The sequence below is a fragment of the Natrix helvetica genome (genome assembly GCF_964273705.1).
Source record: "Natrix helvetica genome assembly, chromosome: 4".
Classification (NCBI taxonomy): Eukaryota; Metazoa; Chordata; class Lepidosauria; order Squamata; family Natricidae; genus Natrix; species Natrix helvetica.
In genome coordinates this window covers 22286139-22313303 of record NC_138550.1, presented here as the reverse complement: position 1 = coordinate 22313303, position 27165 = coordinate 22286139, and the positions used below count along the sequence as shown (strand labels likewise).

The following is a 27165-nucleotide window of genomic DNA, read 5'->3' as shown; positions in this document are numbered from 1 at the left end:
TAAAACGACGGTCCAGAAAGCGCCACTGCGGCTGCGCAAGCGCTGAGACTGCTGGTCGCCAGGCCCCTCCCCTCCCGCCTGAGGGAATCTTGGTAAATGAGCGCCATAGGAGTCGCGTCGCGTCGCGTCGCATTGAACACAGGCAGTCTTCGACTTAACAGTTCCTTTAGTGACCGCGCAAAGTTACCACAGCACTGAAAAAAGTGGCTTGTGACCGGCACTTAGGACCCTTCCCCCCCCCCCCGCATCCCCATGGTCACGTGATTTACATTCATATGCTTGGCAACAGATTCACATTTATGACGGTTGCAGTGTCCCGGAGGCATGTGATTTCCCTTTTGTGACCTCCTGACAAAGCAAAGTCAATGGAGAAGCCAGATTCACTTAACAACCGTGTTACTAATATTACAACTGCAGTGCTTTGCTTAACAAACATGGCAAGAAAAGTCATCAAATGGGGCAAAACTCACTTAACAAATTTCTCACTGAACAACATAAATTTTGGACTCCTTTGAGGTCGTAAATTGAGGACTACCTGTGCTTTACTTAGCCAAGTTGTGATTAGGCATACAAGAAGCTCTCAGTGTACGTGCAAAACAACAGAATAATAGTAACAATATCAATAAAAGGGGAATAAAGAAAATATTAAGAAGGATAATAAGAACAAACAGATCAATTCCTACAGTACAGGTAGTCCTCGGCTTGCCACAGTTCATTTAGCGACCGTTACAATGGCACTGAAAAAGTGAAATGACCATTTTTCACACTCATGATCTTTGCAGTCTCCCCATGATTAGGTGAGCAAAATCCAGATACTTGGCAACTAGCTCATACTTAGGATCATTGGCAGTGTCATGCAACCTTTTAGCAAGCAAAACCCATGGGGAGAAGCTTCCCCTAATAGCAGATGTGCAATGCATGGTATTCTAGCTGCATAGAAGTGGACAGTTCAGCTCTTGGTTTAAGTAGGCTCACTTCACGTGGAAGGGAAGAATTTGGATTTGTTCGGTATTTTGGAGGAAAAGCAATTCTGGTAATGCAAATAAAGTCTAGAGTAGTCCATTTCAGTAGTTTAGGATGCGTGGGCTTCAACTTCTGAGAGTTGAAGTCTACCCATCTTAAAGTGGCTGAGGTTGAGAAACAGTGACCTACTTGGTTCCACACAAAGGAAGAAGACATTATTGTTGAACACTTAAGAGAGATGTTAAACAGTGGTGGGATTCAAATTTTTTTACTTCCAGTTCTGTGAACGTGGCTTGGTGGGCATGGTGTGGCTTGGTGGGCGTGGCAGGGGAAGGATACTGTAAAATCTCCATTCCCTCTCCACTTCAGGGGAAGGTTATTGCAAAATCCCCATTTTCTCCTGATCAGCTGGGACTCCGGAGGCAGAGAATAGATGGGGGCGGGGCCAGTCAAAGGTGGTATTTAGCGGTTCTGTGAACTACTCAAAATTTCCATTACCGGTTCCTCCAGAACTGGTCAAAAGCTGCTGAATACCATCTCTGATGTTAAACTGGTGCAAAACTATGTTAGAATCAAAACCTCACAGAATTGTGGGTAAAATAGGCAGGAGTGTTAAGTATGGATGCTGACCAAATATACATGCATCCATACATACAGAAAGGGAAATAATAGCAATCATATTTTTAGAGATGATTTATTGGAGGACACATAGCAGGCAAGGCATGGGGTAGCCTTCTGATTCCCCTCCCCCCCCCCCCCCCCCAGCTTTTGACATTGCCTAGTTGTGAGACAGGAAGAAATGGCTCTTACCAAATGTCTTCACTTGTCTCTTGCAGGGAGGTTTGAATCCGATCCAGGCCCACAGGTATTCCATTCCTGATGCAAAAAAAGTTTATGACCTGCTAAAAATCCCTGTTTTGTATAGGTGTTAAAGAGGTTCAAGATGTCACAGCCAATTATGATTTTGTTAAAAATGATATTTATTGGCAGTTTTTACTTTCTCGTTTATTATTCCTTCATCTTATACCCAATGAAAGATATATGTATATAGTACATAATATTCCTTCTCATTTTTAATTTATTTAATAGATATTTAAAAGCAATCCAGAAAAAACATACATTTTCAAGATAATTCTTAACTCATCTAATGGGATATGCCACAATCAGTATTTTAATCCCTGAGATGTCCTAAAACTATTCATAAATTTCAGCACTCCCAATAATTACAATCTAATAACCGTGACTTAATATTAATTAGAAGTTGTAATAACAGCATCCCAGAGTGCTACTGAAGTATCACCAAAGGACCTTTTTTGGATGCAATAAATCTTTGAATAATCTTAATAACTGTCCTGAATATCTGACTTTTTTTTACCTGGGTGCATTATTGGACTTGGGACCCCCTCGCCAAAGAAGCCCCAGGTTTGAAAGGTCTTTCTTCCTTGACATTTCTGTTGCTAACTTGAATCTTTCCCATCATCTGTAAAAATTGAAAGAAACCATTAACTTAACTCTTTCCCTGAAAATTTACAAGCCAATGTGTTCCACAAATTCCTTGGTGGTTGGAAGTTCTCTGTTTGATTGGCCAGGAGGATGATGTCACAAGCATTCCAGTTTACCAATCAGTGTCTGGGGCACTTTCAACACTGGCTTATTTGTTGTGTCATTAATTTCCTTTGACTTATAACCCATTGCCTTCAGATCAAAATATTAAAATGTAAGTGTCAAAATATATAAAGGAACAAAATAGGTGTGTTATATATTTTCATAGAGAGAGAGATTCGTTGCAAATATACCATGTATCAGAGGTGGATTGCTGCCAGTTTGGCCTAGTTCGGCCGAACTGGTAGTGGCGGTGGTGGGAGGCTACTCCCACCCACCCGGATGCGTTGTGCGTACAAGCAAGCGCACATGCGAGCACAAGCGAACCGGTAGTAAACCGGTTAGCAACCCACCACTCCCATGTATCAATACCAGTATTTGGAAATAATCAGTGAACCTAACTGAACATTTAACTTGAGAGAAATATCCTGATTAGGACTTATCAGAACTGTTGTGTTCTTGCCATTTTGCTTGCTTTCTAGGACAGGCTAAAGAGAATGATAGAAAACTGAATGCTGAAGAAGCAAAGGATCACAGAGTTCAGAAACACAGGCAGATTTGCACATATGGGGTTAACTACGTAGTACGATGGACTTGCAGAGCCGGAGCAACGTGTAACATGTTCACACTGATGCGATAGGACCGGGTGTTTGTTAATATGATTTATTGGGTTAAGGATTTCCTATCTTCACTGTGGGTTGTATTGTGTTGGGGGGGAGTGCACTGGGGGAGCCCAACCAATCTCATTGTAGATATGTTGTGCACTGACAAATAAATAATAATAATTATTAAAGTGGGTCGGTGGCATATGGCTTTAAAGCTTTCATTAAACAAACAAACAACGGGGTCTTCCGGGCGCTAGGGGTCGCCATTCCTTCCTTCCTCTTTCCCTTCCACCGTCTCAGTTCAGTGATCAGGAAGTGTCTCCTGGAGACACCGGGTCTGCTTCCAGTTAGAAACAGGCGGTGGTTGCCGTTGGTGGTTCCGGTGGTTGCTGTTGTGGTTTGGGCGTGGTGGCATCATGGAGCACATCCGCACCACGAAGGTAACAACATTCTCCGTCCGCGCCGGCCCGTTTGGCAGTCGTTAACTGGGAGCAGCAGAGCCTTAACTTGCGGCTTGGCTAATTCCTCCGCTTGCCCAGGTTCTACTCCGGTTCTGCTCCGTGGCAGAGGGGCTCCCTTGGGATGACCAGGATCCCCTCCCTCCTGGCTGTCTTTCCCAGCCTGCTCCCCTCCAGAGGTGTAAAATCCACAGCCCCCAGAATACAAAGCACATTTAGAATTCTTTATTCGTTAAAGAATTAATTCGGGGGTGCAATATGGAGTGACATTGACCTGGCTGGTGCCTAGGATTCTGTTGAGCGGGTTTGGGGTGAGTTTTTGGGGGGAGATGAGGGGGGAGAAGGCAGATTGTTTTCTGCGAAATACTTGGCTGTTTCAAAGGAATCGTCCACCTTTTAAAGCTCTTGTGGATTCTTCCTATCAGGAGAGCCTTAAAATAATAAAATGCCGTTGCATTTCGGTGATGGTTCCACCCTAAGGGTAGATAGAATTGGAACTCTTAGGTAGATAGAATTCCCATTTCTATTCCTACTGTCCCCATTTATTTGTGTTCATTTCTTTCGTTCCTATCCATGTTTATATTTATACCTGCTATCTTGTACGTGTTTGACAAACTAATAAATAATACAAATACAGATCTTGCAAAGGTTGTTACTCAGTGACTTCAGCCTCTTCTTGATCTGTTGAATTCTCATTTTGACAGATTTGCCTATATCAGATTCTTGTGTTTCCTGGAAGCTTATGTTAGTGGAGCCTAACCAGCAGGCTTATCAGCTGCTTTTTCATTGCATTCGATTTTTCCAGGCACCAGGATTGTTAAGGACTCTCTCCACATTTAGTTGTGATCAGCATATCTGAAATCCATTGTGTGCCACACTAGGGTAAGCTGCCAGTAGGTTTTTTTTAAAAAAAATAAAAGGGCACGCAGTAAGGATAGATGCTGTTTAAAAAAAAACACTTTTGTTACCTTTTCCATTCTTTATTGGATGTTAGCCACGTGATCTTGGAAACCCTTACCTCTTCCAAATTGAGCTTGTATTTTATTTTCATTCCATATACTGTTCAATTCTGGGCAACAAAATCCTGAGCATTGGTAGATGAGATAAAAGTAATACTTCAGAATTTTGAGCATTTTTTCAGCATTGTCATTTTTGCTGTGGAAATAAATGTTTCTCTAATTGTTTGGCTGCTGCTGTTTTTCTGTATGTATGTATGTATACATTGCAAGTAGCAATACAACTGTACAATCTTGCAATAAATAATTCTGCTGGTCTTTTATAATTTTCTAGGTTTGCCTACTTTTTATACACTGTTTAATGTTTCCTCATTATTCCAGATGCTATTTTACTTTCAAATTTAGCAAATTAAATGAAGCTTTTTTTCCACTGTGTTGTGTCAACAATGTGTTGTAAGTTACTTTAGCACTGTTTAGCTTCTGTTTCCTCTGTATTCATGGTTTGGGGGTAGACTTGGATTAATGTAATATTGATTTGCTTTCCTTGCATTCTTGTAAGTAACTGATAGCCTTCCTCAGCCAATAGCTGTTGCTTGATCTCTCTCTTTGCATATCTAGCAATAATTATCAGTATTCTTAGCCTGGTATTTCCCTGGTCATTATAAATACATTGGTCTGTATCTCTGTTCCATAGAGCTGAAGCATTGTATGTGAACCAGATCTTGCTGTGTTCTTTGAGCATACTTTTAACTTTAGCACATCTAATACTGCAGCTTAAGATATGAAGAGTTGAGCATGAATAGGACTCTCCCCTTCATAATTAGAGACGTGCATGTCCTAATTTTATTGGATTGTAGCCTAGAACAGCTATTTCATCTCAGGCTCCCCCAGGCTGCAGTATTTCACAGTTGAATCCAGAGGACGCTCATTGTGATCTGGCTCCAAATAAAGCATAAGATCATCCTCTTCAATTCTTTCAATTCTTTTGATAACTAGAAAACAATCTGTGCAGAAAGTCAGGAAAGAACTATATTGCTATGATCTTTAGTGTAATCTGATAGCAAACTGTATCATACAGACCGCTTTCTGTGCAATAAATAAATTGATTCCAGTTATGTTGAGCTATTGTTGAGTAGTTTCATGCGATACTTGGCTTTTTTTTTTTTAAATGCAGGTTGAACAGGTAAAATTACTGGACCGATTCAGCACAAACATCAAGTCACAAACAGGAACTCTTTACCTTACAGCAACTCACTTGTTATTTATAGATTCCAGCCAGAAAGAGACATGGGTAAGGAGAATAAGGTTTTATGCTGCATTCCTTTACTTATATATTTTTCTACATTATGTAACGTCCAAGAAACCTATGAGCCGATGTACACAACTTTTCAAAAGTGCCCTATGACATTTATGTTACAATTCTAAAGGCTGTCCTAACCATGGGAGCTGAGTGTGTAATGACTGTTTAGCGCGTATCTTTATAAGATTCTTCTGTGCTTCATTGCCACTATACTACGGTGTGTATTTGGGAAAAAAATTAAGCTTTAACTGCAGTCGCCTGTATGAAATCAGCGAGGTAGAATACATAGGGTGTATTTGCCTAAACAAAATGAGAAATCTCTACTGAATATGCTTAAAGGTACTTTTCAAATGGAAAAAGAGCAGCAGGCAACTTTGATGTAATATTACATTATTATGTTCATTATAGTGAACAGGTATATCCTCTTGTGTGAGCCTGATGCTCACTATATGTGTAGGTACTGCAGCTTTCAGAATGCCCTCAAGCATAGCCAATTCTGAGAGAGGTAGCGTCAGTACAACTGAACTCCCTAGAGCCGAGGGAGTTCACTGTTCCTCAGATATCCGGGTGTGAGTCCCTTGGTGTGAAATGGGGCCCAGGGAGGCAGTTGGGTTTGCTGATTGTATACTTGGCTCCTCGCTATACATCAGCAGCCCTGCCCGAGCTCCTCGAGCTGATCTCGGAGACGGCGGTTGAGATCCCCAGGCTTGTGGTTATGGGGGATTTCAACCTGCCGTCGACGGGAGCAGCGTCTGAGGTAGCTCGGGAGTTCATGGCTTCCATGACAGCCATGGGCCTGACCCAGTTAATTCAGGGCCCCACACACGAAGGAGGCCACACATTGGACCTTGTTTTTGTATCTGAGCAGTGGACGAGTGATCTGGGTAGAGGGGATTTTACTGTTACACCCCTGTCATGGTCTGATCACTCATGTCTCCGGCTTGACTTCCCTGGCGCTACCCCCCACCGCGAGGAGGCGGGACCAGACGGTCCACGCTGGTACCGCCCCAAGCACCTGATGGAGCCGGATAGGTTCCAGACGGAGCTTGGGCCATTACCTGTAGCCCTGACCCGTGCTCGGTCGGAGGACCTAGCGGCCGCCTGGAATAGGGCGGCGGCTGGGGCCTTGGACCGGGTTGCGCCTTTGCGACCTCTCCTGCGGCAGCGACCCACCCGGGCTCCCTGGTATACCGAGGAGCTGAGGGTGATGAAGCGCCACAGGAGACGTCTAGAGAGCAGGTGGAGGTCCTCACGCTCCGAATCTGATCGAACACAGGTAAGATCCTACTTGCGGACCTACCTTGTGGCATTAAGGGTGGCCAAACGTAGATATTGCGCCACCCTTATTGCGTCCGCGGATAACCGCCCTGCCGCCCTGTTTAGGGTGACCCGCTCCCTCTTGTCACAGAGGACACAGGGGGCACCCTTACAGGGCAGAGCAGAGGAATTTGGGGAATATCTGCAGGACAAAGTCGCTCAGATCCGGAGCGGATGGGCCCCACTCAGTGGACCAGACGGGCCGCCAACAGCGAGTCTTCTGAGACCATCCTGGGAGGAGTTTGATTCTGTTGCCCCCGAGGATTTAGATAGGTTGCGTGGACGACTGCGACCCACCACATGTTTAATGGACCCGTGTCCCTCCTGGTTGGTACTGGCATCTTGGGAGGTGACCCGAGGCTGGCTTCTGGGCCTGGTGAATGCCTCATTGGGTGAGGGATCCTTACCAACCGCCTTGAAAGAGGCGGTGGTGAGGCCCTTGCTTAAGAGGCCTTCACTCGACCCAATGGAGCTAGCTAATTATCGTCCAGTCTCCAACCTTCCGTTTCTAGCGAAGGTTGTAGAGAATGTGGTGGCGCAGCAGTTTCCACGACACCTTGACGAATCCGAGTATCTAGACTCATGCCAGTCCGGCTTCCGACCCGGGCACAGCACAGAGACAGCCTTGGTCGCGTTGGTTGATGATCTCTGGAGGGCCAGAGATAGAGGTTGTTCCTCTATCCTGGTCCTATTAGACCTCTCGGCGGCTTTTGATACCATCGACCATGGTATCCTATTGCGCCGGTTGGAGGGGATAGGAGTCGGAGGTACCATTTTGCGGTGGTTTGGCTCCTACCTCTCCGACCGGAGGCAATGTGTGTTGACAGGGGGACAGAGGTCGACCCCGAGGCCACTCACTTGTGGAGTGCCACAGGGGTCGGTCCTCTCGCCTCTCCTGTTCAACACATATGTGAAGCCGCTGGGTGAGATCATCCGCTGATGATACTCAGCTGTATATTTCAACTCCAAACCACCCCAACGAGGCTGTCGAAGTGATGTCCCGGTGTTTGGAGGCCGTCGGGGTCTGGATGGGGGACAACAGACTTAAACTCAACCCCTCCAAGACTGAGTGGCTGTGGCTACCGGCACCTCGGTTCAGCCAGCTGATCCCATCGCTGGCCATAGGGGGCGAACAATTGCCCCCTGTGGAACGGGCGCGCAATTTGGGCGTCCTCCTTGATGCCCGGCTGTCAATGGATGACCATGTGGCAGCCGTGGCAAGGGGGGCGTTCCACCAGGTTCGCCTGGTGCGCCAATTGCGCCCCCTACTGGACCGGGATGCCCTACGCACGGTCACTCATGCGCTGGTGACGTCCCGCCTGGATTACTGCAACGCTCTCTACATGGGGCTGCCCTTGGGACGCGCCCGGAGACTGCAGTTAGTTCAGAACGCAGCCGCGCGGGCTGTGATGGGGAGTACGAGGTACTCCCACGTAACACCTCTCCTGCGCGAGCTGCACTGGCTGCCTGTGGTTTTCCGGGTGCGTTTCAAGGTGCTGATTACCATCTTTAAAGCGCTCCATGGCATGGGACCTAGTTACTTGCGGGATCGCATCCTCCCACATACATCCCTGCAGCCAATACGCTCACACAGGGAGGGACTTCTCCTGGTGCCGTCCACTAGGCAATGCCAGCGGGCGACACCGAGGAGTAGGGCCTTCTCTGTGATGGGCCCAACCCTCTGGAATGACCTCCCCCCCGACATTAGAACCACTTCTGACCTCCGCTCCTTCCGGCAAAAACTGAAGACCCACCTGTTCCGACTAGCAGGCCTGACATAATTCAACTGTCCCTCCTGGCAAATGTATTATATCTGGTTATTTTAGGTTTTTTTTAATTTACTGTATTTGTTTTTAGGGGTTTGAATTTATTTTATATCTGCTTTGTACAGTTCTTTTAACTACATTTTAACCTCCTCCATGTCAATTGTCAACTGTACATATTTAATTTAATTTAATTGTATCCTGTTATATTTTGTATGAACTGTACACCGCCCCGAGTCCCTTGCGGGAGAGGGGGCGGTCTAGAAGCATTAAATATTATTATTATTATTATTATTGATAGCTAAAATGGGGGAAACTGATTCAGATTTGATGCATCCTCATTGGAAACTTGTTGAAAAAGCCTTGTCGGTATTGTTTAACAGTTTTTGTGGTTTCCTGTATGCTGTAGATATTACACCATCATATAGCTGCGGTGGAGAAACTTGCTTTGACTACATCTGGCTGCCCCTTAGTGATTCAGTGTAAGAACTTCAGAATAGTTCACTTCATTGTTCCCAGAGAAAGAGACTGCCATGATATTTATAACTCTTTGCTTCAGCTGTCAAAACCAGGTAGGGTGCAGCTTTCTTCATTTCAATATGTTGGGTACTCTGATTATTTTGTTTTAAAGAACTAAAAGAGCAAAGGTCAAGCTCATTTTCCCCCCCTTTTTCCTCCCTGTTTTAGCAAGGTACGATGAATTATATGCCTTTTCATATAATCCAAAGCAAAACGAGGAAGAGAGGGTGCGAGGCTGGCAAATCATTGACCTGACAGAAGAATACGATCGGATGGGTGTGCCTAACTCTGAATGGCAATTATCAGATGCAAACCACGAGTATAAGGTAATAGGTTGCTCATGCATTTATGATGCAGCTGTTAATTTTCCAATCCCCTCCTATTTTATAGAGATCGAATAGATTTTTGAATATTAGGACGGTTGCTTTCATGTCAGGGGAGGAACAGTGAGTGCTGCTTTGTGCTTTCTTCTTCCCCTGCTAACAGAGATCAAGACTCGATTGGAGATTGTTAGACAAGATTTTTTTCCTCGGATTTTATGCTTTAGGCAAATGTTTATGGTTTTTCATGTGCCTCGTCTAATTTCTCTTTTGTTCTGGTATATCTTTATTGATATTTTCATTTTAAAAATGTTTCCCTGTTTATGTTTCTCATGTCAACTTTCGTTGCAACGGGTGAGCTGCACTCTTAACTTTTTCTTTGTAAACTATGTTATATTTGTATTGAAAATATATACTGAAATAGACATATTGTAGAAGAGAAATTTGGAAATCCAATAGTAATGTACTAGCTAGGATTACTGGTAGAAATATTCATCAGTATATATTTTTATCACATGATTGCCCATTTTTCCACTTGCTATTCTTTTTAAAGAAAGTCAGATTTTAAAGTTTTAATAATACTTAGTTTTTGTTTTTGAAGAACTCAGGAAAGTTGAATGAAGAATTTTCATCTAAACACCCTCATCTTAGCTCTGTCTTTTATCACAAAACTTTTGGAGTAGTGTATTTCCTCATTTAAATATGCGGTCAGTTGCTATGGTCTCATTCTTGATCATTACATTCAGCCAGAAGAGATAGATAAGAGCATATTCTATTCTCCGTTCCTTTTCACCTCCATCCACTTTTTTTTTTTGATATTGAGAACCTTTAGATATCCCGACTTAGGTGTTTCTGATTAAAAATTGGAAATTGGATATACATACCTAACATGATTTTTGTTTGCAATTTCTTTTTTAAAACTTCCACAGATTTGTGAGACATATCCTAGAGACCTTTATGTTCCCAGGAGTGCAAGCAAGCCCATAATTGTTGGCAGTTCTAAATTCCGAAGCAAAGGAAGGTTCCCTGTGCTCTCATATTATCATAAAAAAAATGAGGTATAGTCTGATTTCTTTTCAACGCAAGTATCTAAAGGCTATTTTCCAGTACAGGAAAAGACCCAAGTGGGTAAGTACAGTAATCTAGGTCCCTAGATCTATTCTAGTGCAATGAAAGTGGATGCTAATAATGCAAGTAGTCCTTGACTTGCGACCACAGTTTGGACTGGAATTTCAAGTCACTAAACAATGTGGTCATTAAATGAGTCATCACTTGATTGTACCTGATTTTACAAACCGTTGTTTAACTGCTATTGTTAAGTGAAGCCTTGTGAATGCTAAATGAGTCTGGCTTCCCCAATTGACTTTGCCTATAAGAAGCTGGCTGGGAAGATTGCAGATCGCGATCTCGTGACCACAAGACACTGCTGTGGTCATAAATGTGAGCCAGGTGCTCAACTCTCAAATTGACATCACATGACCACGGGGGTGGTGCGACGGTCATAACTTTGAGGACATGTCATAATTCGCTTTTTCCAAGGTTGTTAATAACTTTGAACTGTTGTTAAATGAGCAGGTGTAAGTCAAGGACAACCTGTAATAATAATACGACTGGGTATTTATGACCGTAATAAGTTGTCAAACATAAATAAATAATATTAGTTAGTTCTCTTGGTTTTCTGTTTAATTAGTAATGTAGCAATTATCCATGGTTAGAAAAGTCACAAGTTGATAGTCCTTTCTCTGAGGAATCCATAGCCTACAGCTAGGCTAACATGCATGATCATCAGAAGCAAGTGGACATATTGGTCAATGCAGTGGTGGGTGCAGGCAGTACGCTCCGGTACCGTTCCGGTACGGTGCTCTGGAGGGCCCACCCGCCCACGCTCCTTACCTGTGTTTTAAGCTTTTGGTGCTTCCGCACACATGCATGGCGCATACAGCGCCTGCGCTCCGCTCCACTGAGCAGCTGGAGTGTTGCAGAGGCTTGCAGAAGCATCATTTGACGCTACAGCTCAGGCGCACACCGCGCATGTGCATGTACATGACGCCAGGGCTGTTCCAACCGTACTGGTTGCAACAGAATCCGGAACCCATCACTGGGTCAATGACAGTGTCAATGATGCAAATCAACTATATTTGCAAATACACTTCTGCAGCAAACATAAGCTGTATTTGTATTTTAAATCTATCATTATAGAAAATCTGAGCATATTCCCCTCCCCCCCCATTTTTTTTTCAAGTACAGATTTAAGCCTTTTTTTTGTTATATTGCAAGATAGCTACACACTGATTTGCTGTACCTGCCTTCACCAGTTTAAAGTGCAACCTTTTCTTTATATTTACCCCTTTTTTTCCTCACCAGGCTGCCATTTGCAGATGTAGTCAACCTCTCTCAGGATTCAGTGCCAGATGTCTGGAGGATGAACACATGTTGCAAGCAATAAGTAAAGCTAATCCCAATAACCACTATATGTATGTCATGGACACCAGACCAAAAGTAAGTTTGTAGCTGGGTTTTTCTTTCCTTCTGTTTGGTTTTGACATTCTTAACTGTCTTTATTCTTGGCATTTTGCTCTTTTTAAAAAAATATATTTTAAGAGTAATTGTAAACTGACCAGAGTCGCTGGGTATCAAGTAGCATATATGTCCAGTCCTTGTTATTTTGTTCCTACTTATTGATTGGTGGTATTTTATAAATAGGGCCATGCAGTGGCTCACCTTCTGTTTGGAAAAAAAGTGTTTTGAAATGTATTTTGCAACTGCAGCTCTGTCAGGAATGCTTTGATGCAAACATACCTTTTCCTAGGATTATATGACAACTGCACAGTTCCAGAAATGATTAGATTCCTTTGGAATTGGAGATTGGTCCCCTAATTCTGATAAAAAGAATCTCTCTGGAACCAAGGCCAAAGTGTTGCATAGCAGTATTACCAACTTATTCGATGGAAAGGATCAAAATTGGATTGTTGTAATCCATACCGTCCTGGATTTCTTTTAGGATCTAGTATGAGCAATATAAAGGGATGCGGTGGCTCAGAGGCTAAGACGCTGAGCTTGTCAATTAGAAAGGTCAGCAGTTCGGCGGTTCGAATCCCTAGCACCGCATAACGGAGTGAGCTCCCATTATATGTCCCAGCTTCTGCCAACCTAGCAGTTTGAAAGCATGTAAAAATGCAAGTAGAAAAATAGGGACCACCTTTGGTGGGAAGGTAACAGGGTTCCGTGTGCCTTCGGCGTTTAGTCATGCTCGCCACATGACCATGGAGACATCTTCGGACAATGCTGGCTCTTTGGCTTTGAAATGGAGATGAGCACCTCCCCTTAGAGTCAGGAACGACTAACACTTATGAGTGAGGGGAACTTTTACCTTTACCTTATGAGCAATATGATCATCATTTGTTTTTTGGGAGTTTACACATTCTTTGAAAGAGGTGCTTCAAAATGTTCATATGAAACACTCCATTTCAAATCCTAAAGCAATCCTGATTTTTTTTTTCTAGGCCCATGGTGCTGTTTTTGGATTTCTCAAACCTTTTGCATAACCATTTTCCTTCAAGAGAGATTTTGGTTTGTCAATTGTGGTTTATGTCTTTGAAGCTAGCTAATCAAAACTTATTTAATAACCAATAGTTAAATGTATCATGGGTTACTACTCTTTGTAAGTAATAGAATAGGAAGACTTTCTCAATTCTGTATTGTTCAGATAGGTTGTGAAAACTATCGTATTTATTTTATTTTCCTTATTTATTTTCATTAAATGCCACTCTATTTCCAAAGGATCTGAGTGACTTACAGGAAACTAAGATATCTGAGGATATTGAATTGGGAGTCAATACGGCTAATCATTTGTGTTAGGAGAAAGAAATCATGCAAAATCACAACAGTCCTAAGCCTTGGAAGCCAAGTTATAAAAATACAGTTTTCTTCTGTTTCATATTGTTTAGGATATATTACACAAATTACTATAATTGTATTTTGCTTTGTTTCCTATACATGACTAAACCTTCTTTTTCTCCAAGCTGAATGCAATGGCCAATAGAGCAGCAGGTAAAGGCTATGAAAATGAAGATAATTATTCCAACATTAGATTCCAATTTGTTGGTATTGAAAATATCCATGTAATGAGATCAAGCCTGCAAAAGCTTCTGGAAGGTATGAATATATGTGCAACTTCACTAATATTAAACATTTCTCGAGTACATCATGCACTCTTGCAGAAAAGTAATTTTACATAAATCTAGTTCATATCAAAGGATGTACTGAAATAGTGTATTTCTCATGCTATAGATATTGCTAACGTGAAATTCTACTTTCTAATGTTATGAGAGTGTATCCTCTTAATGAGATTTCTTCTGTTCAATATACTTCAGTTCAATTAAAACAGCTACATTTTTAATGTAAACAAGGCAGAATCATTGGGAGTCATGCAGTATACACATTTAATCTATTATGGTTTCATTTATGTACTGATTACTTCAGAAATTATTAAAGCTTGCCATCCTACTATAGTAATGGGAGGTTTTATTAAATATTTATATGAATGTATAAATTATATACATATTTAATATAATGCATAATTTATATACTTATTTTATTATAATTTATTTATACAATATAATTAATATGTCATTAAACAGTACTTAATTGTGGGAAGCTACCTAACTGGAATCTCAAGAAGTTATTCCTTCATGATTCCTTCAAATTTAGCAGCTATTAGCACTATTTACAATATCTGCCCATCTGAGGAGACTCATATTATATCAGAGAAGTGCATGGCTGCATTAATAATTCCTCATAGTATTTAAATGATAAAAGACAGGTGTGCATTCTAAACGGTAGGAACATATTGAGGATTAGTAAGATGATGGATGCACTCTTTTAAAGTACAATTATGAAGATAATTATGTTACTTATAATGCAAAATAACTTTACACTGGATTGCTTCCGCAGAATTAATAGAGGAAACCAGAGTTTGAGACAGATTGGGGCATAAACAGGATATATAGAAGAAACGGGGATAGAGAAAAATACTTCATATATTTAACAAATTCAGAAATTCAGATTTCTTCATGCAGTTGTTAAAATCCACTTTTGATTCTTGCACAGAGAGATGTTACTGCTGCATTTGAATGTATCTATGTTTCATTTTATTTTAGTTTGTGGAACAAGAGGTCTCTCAGTCAATGATTTTCTCTCTGGTTTGGAGAGCTCTGGATGGCTGCGACACATCAAAGCAGTGTTGGATGCTGGTATCTTCTTAGCTAAAGTAATTTGCATTTAGTAATTTGTCAAAAGTTGTTGATATTTGTGTTATTTATTTGAGAATATAGATGGCCTTCAATAAGCACCATCAGATCAAGGGAATTTGGAAATTTCATTTCTAAAGTCTTCAACTTTTCAAGGATCCGTAACTCAGTAGCAGAGCATATGTGTTTAAATAGAAAATCCCACATTCAGTTTGGAATTTGCCTTTTTAAAAAAGAAGTATATATTTTAGTAAGGGACGCAGTGATTCAGTGGCTAAGACGGTGAGCTTGTCGATCAGAAAGGTTGGCACTTCGGCAGTACAAATCCCTAGCGCCACCTTATGGAATGAGCTCCCGTAACTTCTCCCAGCTTCTGCCAACCTAGCAGTTCGAAAGCATGTAAAAAATGCAAGTAGAAAAATAGGGGTCACCTTTAGTGGGAAGGTAACAGCATTCCATGTGCCTATGGTGTTTAGTCATGCTGGCCACTTGAGTACGGAGACATCTTTGGACAGCACTGGCTCTTTGGCTTTGAAACGGAGATGAGCACCGCCCTCTAGAGTCAGGAACAACTAGCACATATGTGCGAGGGGAACCTTTACCTTTACCTTATAAATCATGGTAATCATAACTGACCACTGCCTGACTTCTTAAGTAGTTTAAGTCAGTTATTATTATTTATTACATTTATATGCTATTAATGTCACATACATTAACTAAATATTTAATTGGTAAGCATTCAAACCTGCCATAAAGCAATCCATTGTGTTCCTAAAGTAAAGGAGCCAAAACTGATAGTTTAAGCAGTGATAATCATATTTTGTTATTAAGGCAAACAAAGTTCTGTGGGTTGAGTCATTCTTTTACTCTTTTCCTCAAACAATCCACTATAAATAAATGTTGAACTATTAGGTGAGATTCAGGCATAAATATGCTGTCTTGGGGCGATTATGAAAAATTCTGGGAATTGAAGCCCATACATCTTAAAGTCTGGCCTATAAATATGTTGACAGTGTATTTCCAAAATCTCTTTCAAGTGTAACATAGATTACAGATCCTTTCAGGGGGGCATTATGCTGACTCTGTAAACTGCTTAGAGAGGGCTGTAAAGCAGCATAGAAGTCTTAAGTGCTATTGCTATTTATGTTGGCCAGAACTTCTGGGAGTTAAGAGTTCCAGCACATTTGAAGGGTTCTTGAAAGGCTGGAATGAATTAAATATTTTAATTGAGTTGAGCAGTTGAATTCATTTTCTTGGTTCTACACACATCAGTAAGTTTTGTTCTTTTCACAGGCTATAGCTTTTGAGCGTGCAAGTGTATTAGTACATTGCTCTGATGGCTGGGACAGGACATCTCAGGTCTGCTCCTTGGGTTCTCTATTATTGGATCCCTTTTATAGAACAATTAAAGGATTCATGGTAAGTGTGCAAAGTGAGCTTAAGTCAACATTTGTCCAATGCTAATGCTGACCAACTTTGCAGTTCGATAATTTTGTATTTCAGATTTGCTCATCTGCTTAATAATGGGGCTGTTGAACATAATACTGTGCATTAATGTTCAAATGTAATTAAATTATACAGTGGATCCCAATTCAAATAATTATTGAATCAGTAAGAATCAGGTATTAACTACATATGCGTTTCTGATGCTAATTTTAAGTTGTAAGCATGCCAGTTGAGTCTGTTGTATCCGTTAACTTGGACTAGATATCTTAAAGATCTGTTGGATCTGGGATTAATTTGGGATTAACTTGGTACCTTGTTTTTTAAATTCTGTAATTAATGAACTTTACAGTGTTATTTCAAACCTGCATTTTATGTTTCTTTTACTTGAGGTATTTGTATAAAAGAGCAAAGATATATGTATAATATAGATAATTCTTGCTTACCAACCACAGTCGGGATTGGCATCTCCTTTGCTAAACAGTACAGTTATTAAATATGATATCATGGTTGGTAAGTGAGGAGTACTTTTAGTCCTCATTTTCCAGCTGTGGAAAATTTATTTTGCTTTCTCCATTGAGCTAAGAAAATCCAGAATGAAAATGGTGACTTGGGAAATATTTTTTTAATTAAAACATAAAGCATACTACATGATTAAAAACTGATACGTGGTTTCTTCTAGGTTTTGGTGGAAAAAGACTGGATTGCTTTTGGACACAAATTTTCAGATAGGTAATGTTTTTCGCTTTAAAAAGCCTACATTTGAATTCTTCATGTAATGTGCCTTGTTGTGTTAAATTAATATGCATTCTATAAGGCTGTATATTGCAATCCTGTTCACACATATTTAATTTTAACTGGAAATATATATTTACCTTGTTTTAGAACAGTTGATTGCTTTATATACTATTCAAGATTTTATAAAGATTGAAAAAGTCAACCTGAGCAGCCTTATTTCCAATTTAACTAACTGACTTAAAACTCTCAACTGATCAGATTTTTTGGATGTTGCACAGCCCTTTTCTGGTTTTTAGCAGATTGTAAGTTGTGTTCAAATGATCACACCCTCTCGCCCTCTTTTTCTCTCGCTGGAAGAGCTATCCTTATTGCAAAGGGGTTTTGGGCCAAACGGTATAGACAATTAACAATAAGTACCTTTGCCATTATTACTCGCTTCATTTTTACCCCATTCTGCTTTCTGTTATGTTTCTAATTGAACTTAAAATTATTATTTTTTAAATTTGACTCACTAGGCTCCAAATGCTGCACAGTTTCCTCCCACAAATATAATTACTGTGCTGTATTCGATTCCATGCCAAGCAAACTTTTTCTGTATGTCCTGCTAACGGACCTAAATAGGATAGGAAATAGAGCAAACACTCTAATTTTAACAGATTGGATAGTGCTGGAATTTTTAAAGATTTCTTTGGAGTTGGGTGACTTTGATTCTTTTAGAGGATTTGGGGTTTTACATTGAGTGTTACGGATACCTAAGTCTCTGGAAGACTTGAGGCAATCATTTTGTCCCTTAGACCCATGCAATCTACCCTCTCCTCAAAATCAAATGCAAAATAAGACCCTATCTTATTTTCGGGGAAACACGGTATGATGGGCTGATGGTGAAAGAAGGATCTCCAAAAATCAGCTTTGTATGGAGTGCTGTGTTCTCTTGCTACAGCCCAGTGAAAGTGCCTAGAAGTTCTTTTGTGCCTGAGTAATAATTGCCCTGTTAACTGTGTTAAAGTGTAATACAGAAAAAGGTTTTAAAAAGGATGTTTCAACCATTTTTTACAAGTCTTATAGACTACTTAGTGAACGTTCCTCATATACTCTGGGAAACGCATCATTTTCATCTCTCATTAACTAACTTGGAATATTATATTTGATAGATGTGGACAACTGGATGGTGACCCAAAGGAAATATCCCCAGTGTTTGCCCAATTTTTAGAATGCGCCTGGCACCTGACAGAGCAGTTTCCACAGGCCTTTGAGTACAATGAAGCTTTTCTCCTTCAGATCCATGAGCACATCCATTCATGCCAGTTTGGAAACTTCATTGGAAACTGCCAAAAAGAACGAGAAGAACTCAAGTAAGGCTCTTAGGAACAATATAGTAACACAGAACTGAACTTCACCGTTTATTCCTCCCTCCTCCCTTGTGTCTTTCTTTCCATCTTTTTTATGCTACAGTTAGAAAGCCTCCTACTGTACTTACAGATCAATATAGAAAGGAAGTCCCTGTCTTCAGGGTACTTACAGCCTGAAAAAAAAATCACTGTCTAAAGTCTGACAGGAACAACAGTTTAAAAATAAAATAAATTTTCAAAAAAAAGAAAAAAGGGGAAGGAGAGGAGAGGGAAGGGAGATGGAATGTGGTAGCAAAAAAGAAATAAAAAGTTCCAGTACTAAGTCTTTCTTTCTGCTACAGCCTAATGGAATGGCTGCACTTTACTGCCAAAAGTAGTCAAAGAGTTTCCCCTTAGGGCTATTAAATATTAAACTATCAGATAAAATCAGTGATGGAAATCAAGCATTGCTAGGCTGAACAGCGAGGTAGCTCTTTTAAGTGCTGATGCTTAGAATCCTTTTTCACATGGAGGAAACTCTTAATATATATTGGGGAGGGGGGGGGAATCTGCTTGCTTGGATTTTAATATGTGCAAAATCTTCCTGAGAGTAATATATTCCTTTAATATAGAAGAAAGCCACATGAACACAAGTCTTCCTTCAATATCTTTTCTTTCCTTCCCTTCGATGGCCATTTCTCAACCTGCAATTCCTCCCAGTCGGTTTGTTGGGTAGGAGCTTTGGAAGGGAATGGATATCTGTATTGCATTCTCTTTTTTGTCCTCTTTAAATTAGTGAATAGGGTAGGAATTGGCAGGAAGGCAGTCTTAAAGCAGTTCTTTGTAGTTCATAATTGTAATTAAACTCTGCTCTTTATGCCTTTCTTATCATAAATATGCCACCTTTTGTGTACCTTGATACAGTGTAGATCTTCCTCGGCCACTGACCAGTGATTAACTCTAGGCTCTCCTTATTTTAAGATTGAAAGAGAAGGCTTTTTCCCTGTGGCCTTTTCTTTTGGACGACCGCAGGAAATACCTAAATCCAATCTACAATGAACATTTTTCACAGTCACTTTCAGTTCTGGAGCCGGATACAACCGCCTTTAATTTTAAGTAAGTTTCAATTGTGCATTTTATAAACCCACCACTTGGGTTGGAGTATTAACGTAGCATTATGTTGATATGTGCAGGTTTTGGAGAAACATGTATCATCAGTTTGATCACACAATGCATCCCCGGCAATCTATACTGAGCCATGTGATGAGCCTGAGTGAGCAAAATAAACAACTGGAGAAAGATGTTAAAGAACTGGAAAATGTGAGTATTGACAACTAATTTCATTCTTGACTCTAAAATAGGGCCACTTTCCCCATTCAAAAATCATTTCTTTATTCCAAAATTAGGAGTGGTTTTAATCATTGTTTCTTATAGATTTGTAGTTTGGGAGAGTGCTGCTTTTGTTTTCTGTCAATTGGCTATAGAATAGAATAGGATAGAATAGAATAGAATAGAATAGAATAACAGAGTTGGAAGGAACCTTAGATATCTTCTAGTCCAACCCTCTGCCTAAGCAGGAAACCCTACACCACTTCAGACAAACGGTTATCCAACATCTTCTTAAAAACGTCCAGTGTTGGAGCATTCACAACTCTGGAGGCAAGTTGTTCCACTGATTAATTGTTCTAAATGTCAGGAAATTTCTCCTCAGTTCTAAGTTGTTTTTCTCCTTGATTAGTTTCCACTCATTGCTTCTTGTTCTGCCCTCAGGTACTTTGGAAAATAATTTGACTCCCTCTTCTTTGTGGCAACCCCTGAGATATTGGAACATTGCTATCATGTCTCTCCTAGTCCTTTTCATTACACCAGACATACCTAGTTCCTGCAACCGTTCTTCATAAGTTTTCACCTCCAGTCCCCTAATCATCTTTGTTGCTCTTCTCTGCACTCTTTCTAGAGCCTCCACATTTTTTTATATCGTGGTGACCAAAACTAAATGCAGTATTCCAAGTGTGGCCTTACCAAGGCATTATAAAGTGGTATTAACACTTCACGTGATCTTGATTCTATCTCTCTGTTTAAGATTCCACTAATAAAATTCCACTAATTTGATATCCAGTTGAATTTTTTGATTTCTTTTACTGTGGTCTCCAGTACCAGCATTCTTATTACAATGGATAGCTGAGTATAATAGTAAATCGGTAAAATCACTTCAGTCTAGAGTTATTGCTCATCGGGAACAAGAAGATGGATGAACAATCAATACAATAATTTTGCATGTATTTGTTTATTTATTTATCGTGTCATGTTTATGTTTATATTAGAGCTGGAGACCCCTTGAGAACTGTATGCAATGTAATTTCATTTTAATGTATGTTGATTAGTGTACATTCAGAGTGACAATAAAGTATTCTAAGTCCACAACAGGGAAGCAGTGTGTGAAACTGGAGACTAAAGTGAGAGGGAAACCCATATTTAGGCCCTCATCTCTTCAAGTAGAAAGGATTAAGTTAGCATAACTGGGAAGTGCCTCCAGGTGAGGCTAGGAAGGCCATTACTTGTGAGAGGAGACAATACTGGACTATATAAACAGTGACCAGACTTAGCTACAAATCAGTTTCCTGTCCAGAAGACGAGAGACTAGAATAAGTATTAGTAGTGGGCCAGATGAAAGAAAAGGGATAAAAGCTACTAATTCTGAATTATTTTTCTTAACATTAGAAATTGGGCCACCATTTACGCAAGGATTTGGATGCTGTCTTTGCGAAGGAGCCTGTCTGTCCCGTGTCACCCGGAGTTAAAACCTCACTCTGCTTTAAGAAGGAGCAGCCTCTCTTACATGAGAATGACTGCATTCGGACAATAGAGGGCTCCAACACAGCAGACAATCGGTACATGGAGTACATGGAAGAGTTCTCCAAAACAGAGCCTAGTGTTGTCAGCCTGGAATATGGAGTGGCAAGAATGACCTGTTAAATGTCACACAAAGCAGTTCTGCTTTTCTGAAAAGATTGAAGTTCAGGACAGGGCCTTGTGAGTCTGATCTCTTGGAATGTAACCAAAAACTAATGTGCGCAATGGAGAGCTTCATTAACGTAGACTAGAGTGCACATTAGTTTTGAAAATGTCGTCCTTATAAGAGGTAATTGAATTTAACAATGTTGAAAAAAGGATATGAAGACCTTAGGAAACCTTTTGTGGGGAATTGGTGGAATGAAAGCCGAACATCACAATAAATTATAGCTACACTAGCTTACTCCAAAGGTTCACCAGTTTTGGTCCCTATGGAGCCATCGTTAAAGTAAACCCATTGAAATGAGTGAGATTTAAACAAGCCAAGATTTCAGTGAATCGACTAACATATGACTACGTCTAATTCACCCAGTGTGATCATTGCCATATTTGAATGTTTGCTTTTAGGATACAGACAATTTACTGGGATCAATGAACATCTGTATATAAACGTAAAGTGGATGGGTGTTCCTGTTTAATCTATTGCCTGTTACAGTATTTTCAGTGATATCTACATCATTAATTAGTATCAAGGTAGTAAGAACAATATTCAAATATATGTGTTCTCGTGTTTTGAGAGCAGCTCATTTAGAATATCTAAAATATGCTTAGTGACTTCTTTAAATTATTCTCTTTCAAAACAATACCATGAGGTTCACATCAGTAATTATGGAGGATCAATTTCTTGTAATCAGTTTTAACCCATTACAAAAGTAAGAAACCTTTTCTCTCTCTCTCTCTCTCTCTTTATGATAAAGCTCTAGTTAGAAAGAAAACGTTTTTAAAAAAGGAAGATTTCCTACCTGGTTAATAAGTTAAAATGGCAGCCCCAAGGCTGTGTACCTTCCATATACTTCTGTCCAACTAATGGAAGCACAGTTCAGTTGATAAAATGGGTAAACTAGGAGTGTCACATGTATTTCAGGATTGGAGTACCCATTTCCAAGAATAGGCTATATTTCAGAGTGGTCATATTTTTAGGCTGCTTCCAATTATGTATAGAGTAACTTGAGCATCCAGTGAAATAGAAAGTATAAGAACCGTCCCTTTTTGATTGGATACATTTGCGGTTTCCTGTAGGATTTTAATCTGTTTTGTAAATCTGCTTTAAAAGGTGCAGCTTAATTTGAAATAAAAAGCTTGTTTTTCAATCAGTAGGATTATCACATTAATGTATTAGGTGAATAAATGCGAATTACTAATCAAGTAGCCATTTTTGGGTAAAGGCTAAGAACAAACTAAAATTTAGGTCTACAAGATAAGATGACCGTAGAATCTCGGATGTTTTGAAAATGTGTTAATGTTGACATTTACTATCCAGGGCAGTATTCAAAGTCACAGGAAACGGATCCTCCAGTTAAGCCGAATGCTTAGGTAAAAGGATACGCTGTGTATTTGTGTGAGTAAATCGGTGTGTTCCCAATATCTTTGTTTTTACTTCACCAGGAAAAAGAATGGACTTGCTTTAGTGGGATCCTGTCTCTGTTTGCTTTCTCCCAATTTGTTTTTATTGTTCAAATGAAGAAAATAAAATGAATATTGAAAGCTGATATGGTAAACATGCATGCCTTGGGGATATAAAACATCCCAGGTGGTATAATAGGTAATTTGTACCTGAGAGACCAAATGCTTATTACACACACAGTGAAATTAGTTTAGCTTTGCAGTAATCACTGAAAGCTGTGTGAACAATACTGCCATCAGGCTACCTAAAACCTCACACAGTTGGCTGTCTCATTCTACCTTGGTTGGGATCCAGTCACACTAATACAAGGTGAGGAGAATCTTACCTGGAACACTCCAAGGGTCACTTGAAGAAGGAATAAGTGGAAAAAATATGCTTTTTGATATTGATGATAGACCTATTTAACTACAAAAATTGATTAAAAGGGGAAAATTGAATCTCATTTACCTAAGATATGGTGCATTCTCATGTATTCTGCCTATTTAGGCATTGTGCAGATTTTGTACAGCAGTAATTTTGAAAAATATTAGGACAGAAATTTGGACCTCTAATTGTTTTTCTCTCTAGTTTCTTCCTATGAATTAATAATTGCTTGTTATAGGACAGCGATGGCGAACCTTTTTGGGCTTGCGTGCCACGAGGGGGGGAGCGCTGGGGGGGTTGTGTGCAGGTGTGCTGCACCCATAATGCAATGTGTGACCACCCCCAAATGAGCATGCGCGCACAATGAGCTCCCCCCCATTTTACATGCTTTTTTCGCCCTCCCCAGGCTCCAGAGGCTTTATAGGAGCCTGGGGAGGGCGAAAAGAGCCTCCCCCGCCCCCCCAGAGGCCCTCCGGAGGCTTCAGGGACCGTCCGGAGGCTTCCCTGACACCTTCGGGACGCTTAAAACGACCCTCCGAGCAAACCGGAAGTCACTTCCGGTTTGCTCGGAGGGTTGTTTTAAGCGTTCCGAAGGCTTCAGGGAAGCCTCCGGACGGTCTCTAAAGCCTCCGGAGGGCCTCGGGGGTGGTGGTGCGGGGGAGGCTCTTTTCACCCTCCCCAGGCTCCTATAAAGCCTCTGGAGCCTGGGGAGGGCAAAAAATGCCTTTTAAAAAGGTGAACTCAGCTGGCCAGCGCGCACATGCGCGCTGGCCAGCTGACAAGGCAGTGCCTCGCGTGCCCTGATAAATGGCTACGCATACTACCTGTGGCACGCGTGCCATAGGTTCGCCATCACTGTTATAGGATATACTGAAAGTATAAGACCAAACATTGTATTACAAATTATTTCTTGCAACTGTCTTCTGATTTAAAAAAAATACTTATGTGTAGCTACATTAATCTTGCTGAACAGTTATAAAAGTGACTTCTTGAATCATCTTCAATAGTAGAAATGCAGGTCTTTGGATATTTCATATCTCATGTAAAATTATCTGCCTATATTTGTTTTACATTCCACTTTTCCATCAGTAGCTGAAGATATGCATAGTGCTCCCTATTTCCCCCCACAACAACCCTGTGAAATAGGTTGGGTTGAGAGAAAGTATCTGAACCAAAATCACCCTTTGATATCTGAGGTGGGTTAGAATTACCTCAGCCTAACATCTCAACATTACATCCTCCTTCCCTCACTCCCCGTCCTAATGGGGATATAGGATGCAACATAAACCTTGTGAGGAATCAGACTAGCAAATGTAGTCCACAAAACAACGGATGCTAGGGTACTTGAGAGTATGACAGGATACCCTCCACCTGAGTATTCTTAATGAATGTAAATGTGGAATGACTGATCTAGCAAAATGTGTGACTTATACATTAGATCCAGATGACTGGAACCTAACTGACAGTTTTTAAAAAGAATCAAAAAATTACAGGCTACTCATCTTCATGTTTGTCAAATTATAGAAATGATTATTAAATAATGAATAACTCTGCCCACAGCTTTACTAAGAGAAAATCGTTACAGATGGCAGTGATTACATAAATTCTGTGCTTGGATTTTCAGAAGTCTAACAAAGGTTCCTTACCTAAAACTCTGAAGAAGAGTTAGTGGCAGGTTGCGAATGAGCTAAAAAGGAGAAAGTGGAGAGACGAGATAAATATTCTTCATGTACGTAAGAAGTGGAGTCCTTTAAGGATCTGTATTGAAACTAATGCTTTTTAACTTATTCATAAATGATCTTGACTTATACCAAGTAGTACGTATGTCAAATGTGGATAACTCTGTTTATGATGGTGGTGAATAAAAAAAAATCTGTTTAAATTGGACGAGTGGTCAACCAAATTGCAAGTGTGGTTCAGTTTAAATGAGTGTAAAGTCTGCCCCTTTGGGGCCAAAGCATTCTCAACCTCACCAGATGAATTGATATGATTGGTATAAGTACCAGAAAAAGAGCTCAGGATTCTGAAGCTGGTAGTTGAGGGTTGGGGTGGGGATTCTATTCTGGGGATCATTAAGAAAAGGGTTGAAAATAAAACTGCCAACATTGTAAAGCCCTTAAACAAATCTGCTGGGTGCATGTGCATTTGCCTACATGTACATTAATAGCCATCATTAGGAGAATTTGTCAGTATGTGGCATATGAGAAGGAGGGGGATTTTTAACTCACTCTTGCTGTGCTATTTTGTTGGACAATGGCCCTTTCATCACAGAGGTACTCATGGGTCCAGATCGTTGCTAATGAACTGCTGCCTTCCATCCAATTTCCAGGTCAGGCTTAAAAGGCTCTGCTAGTAAAAAAAAAAAAATTAGCTGGTTGCTGCCTCAACACATCTGGAAAATGTCAGATTTAAGAAGGCGTAACATGATTTTTAAAAGCCGCAACCTCAGGTGCTACTTGCGGCAACGTATTTTATGTGAATTAGTCTTTTAAATGTGCTCAAGTAATTATAGATATTTGGTTAACTTATGTATGCCTTAAGTTGATTAGAGGTTTGGTAACTTGAATATTACTTTTCAGATTTAGATGCAGTTACTGCTTCATGGTAGGTATTCTGACAAGCTGTTTTTACTAAATTACTTCTCAATATCTATTTAATAATTGCCAAGTTCACATTCCTCATATTTCCATCCTATTCTTGTCGGAGGCATTGTCTGAGGCGCTTCCGCCTCAGGATTAGTTGGTGACATCACTGTTGCCCTAGGGATGCTGGGTGCAGGGACTGCTTTCATGTCCTTCCATCAAGGAGGTGGAGCAAATGATGGCAGCTCACTAGTGGTGATTTCTGGATCCCATTGTAACCAGTATGCTGCAACGGGGCCTGGCATCCACCATGTGAACGCGCGCAACATGAGCGCAGCACATGCATGCGTACTTATCACCCGCGACGCTCCAGCTGCTCGGCAGAGCATCACAGGCACCGTACGCTCTGCGTGAAAGCCTTGATTGGCTCAAATAGCAGTAAGGAGAGCGGGCTGGCGGGTGGGCCCTCGGGAGCACCATACCGGAACGGTATCTGGTGCTCCCAGCAGGCACCGGTACACTCGTACCGGGGCATACCGGTCATATCCACCACTGGAGCTCACCCCACCATGAAGCAGCATTTGGGTCTCGAACACAGGTTGCTAACCTCCAACACCAGCATCCTACCCACATGAGCTACTGTGTTCCACATTCCTCATATTTTAAAACCTCAGGATACCTGTTGGCTCAGGCCAAAGGTCTGAGAGGTATAGTAATCTAATCCACTGGGCCAAAGGCTTAAGAGGATCAAATGCTACATATGACCAGGTCACCTGTTTGTAAAAGTCAAATCATCAATCCCAAATCCCAGGATGGATAGTGTCCATGATACTATCTTAAGGGATTTTCAATTAAAGAAGCGTGATAACAATATTTTAGTATTATTTTTAAATCATATCCAGTTATATTTGCAAAAACAAACAAACCCAGTAACTTTTCCAAGATTTCTTTCATGTGGTAATTTCCTTCAACTGTAAAAATCCAGATCTTAAAACTTAATGTTTCTTAAAGCAGTATTTCGTGCTCTGCATTTCAGTAAGAAAAAAAATGCTTAAATCTGTGTTCCTATGTAGATGTAACTTCACAAATGTATCATGGATTTTAGATTGCCAGCCCTGTTTCTTGTTTACATAATTATATCTCTCCAAACACATTGCTATCATGAGAAAACATAGCTGATGG

General features: G+C 40.6%; 1 protein-coding gene across 2 annotated transcripts; it reads left to right on the top strand.

Annotated features, from left to right (window-relative positions):
- Positions 1-3475: 3475 nt before the first annotated feature.
- Positions 3476-23123, top strand: MTMR6 (myotubularin related protein 6). Of its 2 annotated transcripts, none has more exons than XM_081953288.1 (14): positions 3476-3610; positions 5759-5875; positions 9374-9536; positions 9652-9809; positions 10733-10861; positions 12168-12302; positions 13826-13958; positions 14963-15072; positions 16346-16471; positions 17178-17227; positions 18385-18585; positions 19543-19677; positions 19755-19881; positions 21283-23123. In XM_081953288.1, exons 1-14 carry the CDS (start codon positions 3587-3589, stop codon positions 21535-21537), a joined length of 1863 nt encoding a protein of 620 aa, XP_081809414.1. In that variant the 5' UTR covers positions 3476-3586; the 3' UTR covers positions 21538-23123. The 2 variants fall into 2 exon arrangements, with proteins under 2 accessions (XP_081809414.1, XP_081809415.1); XM_081953289.1 differs by lacking the exon at positions 21283-23123 and adding an exon at positions 20332-20673.
- Positions 23124-27165: the final 4042 nt, after the last annotated feature.